This window comes from Atta cephalotes, assembly GCF_000143395.1.
Source record: "Atta cephalotes unplaced genomic scaffold scaffold00058, whole genome shotgun sequence".
In the NCBI taxonomy this organism is placed as follows: domain Eukaryota; kingdom Metazoa; phylum Arthropoda; class Insecta; order Hymenoptera; family Formicidae; genus Atta; species Atta cephalotes.
In genome coordinates, this window is record NW_012130122.1 from 445,878 (window position 1) to 449,117 (window position 3,240).

The window sequence follows — 3,240 nt, forward strand, 5'->3', positions numbered from 1 at the left end:
ACCGTACCGTACCGTACCGTACCGTACCGACCGTACCGTACCGTACCGTACCGTACCCGTACCGTACCGTACCGTACCTACCTACCTACTCCTACCTCTCTCTCTCTCTCTCTCTCTCTCTCTCTCTCTCTCTCTCTCTCTCTCTCTCTCTCTCTCTCTCTCTCTCTCTCTGCTCTTTCTATTCCTCTTCGCTTTCTTCCTCTCTGAATGTGAATCATGAACGCTATAAGGAAGAAAATTATTATTATTAGATCTGTCCTTTTCCAGCGTTTATTTCTCTAATTATTGCGATGTATCCTTTGCATTTTGATGTTCTCAAGAAAATAGTCATAACATCATAAGATATGACCTCATACATAAAGATCTGTTATCAACCGGTTGTATCAGAGAAGCCGCGACAATCTTCAAATCAATTGGTGAGATATTTTTTCCAATCCACAGTAGATCCGCTCGCTTTTCTTCTTGCCTTGATGATGAAACATTTTTTTCTTTCTCCTTCCAGAATCTTAGAGTATCCTTCACCTTATCCAAGAGGTAAAGAATCTTGTAGAAAAGAATCACCGAGCTTCTCCAATTTCCTCCCCATCTTTCCTTGGAATCCTATAGTCTTACGAATCAAATAGAGCAAGCGATTTGTGTGCCAACGAGAGAAAGAGCTGAAATGCTTGATATTGCGTCTAATCCAGGCGACGAGACTCCTTTCCTAGCGTCTCGCGACACGGTGCCTTTCGGTCGGTTAACACGCTCGAATACAAGCGTCCTTCTTTCTCGCGAAACGCTTCCCGCAGTGGCGTGCGTGTGTCACATTTTACGTTCCTTCTATGGCTAAAACGTAGACGATCACGAAATTGCGATACGCCGTATTTTAATTCTCGGTCGCATTCTCTCGTCGGCCAAAATCCGCGGTTTGCTTTGCCGCTATCCAAGTCCTTTTAAAAAAAGAGAAATTTCCTGTTCCCTGAAACGGGAGCGTTCTTTTAACAATAGAATTTACAATTGGCTGTATGCACTCGTACATTCTGCTTTTAGACGTATAGAAGGATTATAGAAATAGAAAAAGAACTTTTGGTGAAATATCTAAATATTTAACTAGATACAGATCTGAAAATAATTTTATTGGACTGTTAAAATAATTATGTAGGAAACTTAAGCATGATGGGCAACGTTTCAATTTTCTAACAATCAATTTGAGCCTACATAATTATTTTGATATTATTTGAAGAACACAATTATTTTTTGATCTGTCTAACTAAATTTTTTAATAAAACTGTTCTTTTTGCGCAATGTCTGAGACATCGAAGTAATAAATTTAAAGCAATTTTATTCATATTGATTAAAAAGCTGGAATTAAAAATGTATGCAAAAAAAAAATGATTATGTGTCATTCAAATGATTCATTTCTCTGCAAATATGTTTTTAGATTTGCAAATTAGGATAAATATTTTTCTTGTATACATCTAATACACTACAAATACATTTAATTACGCGAATTTATTTCAATATTTATTATTCGTTATCGTCAAATGTTGGAAGTAACTGATTCAATAATAGTACTAAAGATCTAGTATTGTTTAGGATTGTCAATGCGTTCAAAAAAATTTTGAGATTCTTGACCGACATCGCAATGTGGAATCGCGATGTAGAACGCATACATCGTTACGGGAAACTTGAATCATCGGCCGCGCGTGAATCACGAGAGATTACGTCTCTCTGAGATCGCACGGAATTATCTTCGTCTCACTTATAGGAAAAAAAAAATTACTCTTCCTGGAAGGGGAAAACGAGTACTAGTTGCAATGACTTTGCAATGACTGGCGGAACTGATCGTTAATCGGACAAAACTCATCGACAAAGATACCGATGATTAATCAGTTAATTAGATTGATTACATATCTGGCAATGTGTTGATTGTGAGCGTTTTTGCATAGACTCGTATTGATTCAAAAATAGCGAGTCGTTATGATAAATGAATTGCAGCGTTAACAATGCACGGCGTGACCGCGATTTTAATTATGTCAAGGAAGACTCGAGAATTTCTTTATCTCATGGTCAGATATTTGATATTTGATCATTTCAATGTGATACGATATTTAATTAGATATTGTTTGATACAATATTTAGTATGATATATTCATATAATATAATTATAATATAATTATATATATGATTGTTGAACATATTTATTAAATCCTCATTGTTTTATATGTTTTATATATATATATATACATATATATACATATATATACATATCTAAATTCAAGGTGCTGGAGAGTCTGGCAAATCTACGATAGTAAAGCAAATGAAAATAATTCATGAGACCGGCTACAGTAAAGAGGAATGCGAGCAATACACTCCTGTGGTATATAGCAACACAATACAAAGTTTAATGACGATAATCAGGGCCATGGGGGATCTTAGAATCGACTTTGCTGAACCTAGCAAAGCGGTAAGTCTGCACATCTTTCTGCTAAATCATTATGAAATATTCGTTTTTAAGAAAAATTGAATGTGAAATTCAATTCAAATTCTTTTTTTTTTTATCAAGATAATTATCTTCGCTACATTTTTTTCGTTTAGAAAATATAGTTCTCTTTTTAATTTTATTTAAAAAAATAATTTCTTAGAAAGAATAGCTTTATTTACGGAATTTATGATAGACGACAAACTTTTACATCAATCTATGATATTACGTGCACTTATTAACTGCACTTCGCTAACTTTCTCGTGTCCCACTGGCACATTAGATAATCGGCCTTGTTTTGCGTTGTAGGATATGGCGCGACAATTTTTCACCCTAGCATCGGCGGCGGAGGAGGGCGAGCTGACCGGGGAACTAGTGCTATTAATGAAGCGATTATGGCAGGACCCGGGACTGCAGCTTTGTTTCTCGCGTAGCAGGGAATACCAGCTCAATGATTCGGCAGCGTACTACCTTAACGCACTTGACCGCATAACGCAACATAATTATGTCCCGACACAGCAGGATGTTCTGCGAACGCGCGTCAAAACCACCGGAATCGTGGAGACACATTTTTCTTTCAAGGGCTTACATTTTAAGTACGTTGCCTACCATCTAAAGATATTTAATTTACTTTAAACAAATTATGAATCATTAATCATTGAACAAATTATTCCTAATGTGGGTATAAGAAATTTTTACAAAATATTTATTTCAATATGTACACAAAACTACATAAATAAGCATATATATATATATATATATATATATATATATATATA

General features: G+C 35.3%; 1 protein-coding gene across 1 annotated transcript in view; it reads left to right on the forward strand.

The window, feature by feature from the left end:
• LOC105623462 (guanine nucleotide-binding protein G(i) subunit alpha) overlaps nt 1-3,240 on the forward strand; it is a 4,781-nt gene that overhangs the window by 752 nt on the left and 789 nt on the right. The window contains exons 2-3 of the mRNA XM_012204855.1: nt 2,262-2,446; nt 2,771-3,057. Of these exons, the coding sequence (XP_012060245.1) occupies nt 2,262-2,446; nt 2,771-3,057 (472 nt within the window). The remainder of the gene's footprint in view (nt 1-2,261; nt 2,447-2,770; nt 3,058-3,240) is intronic.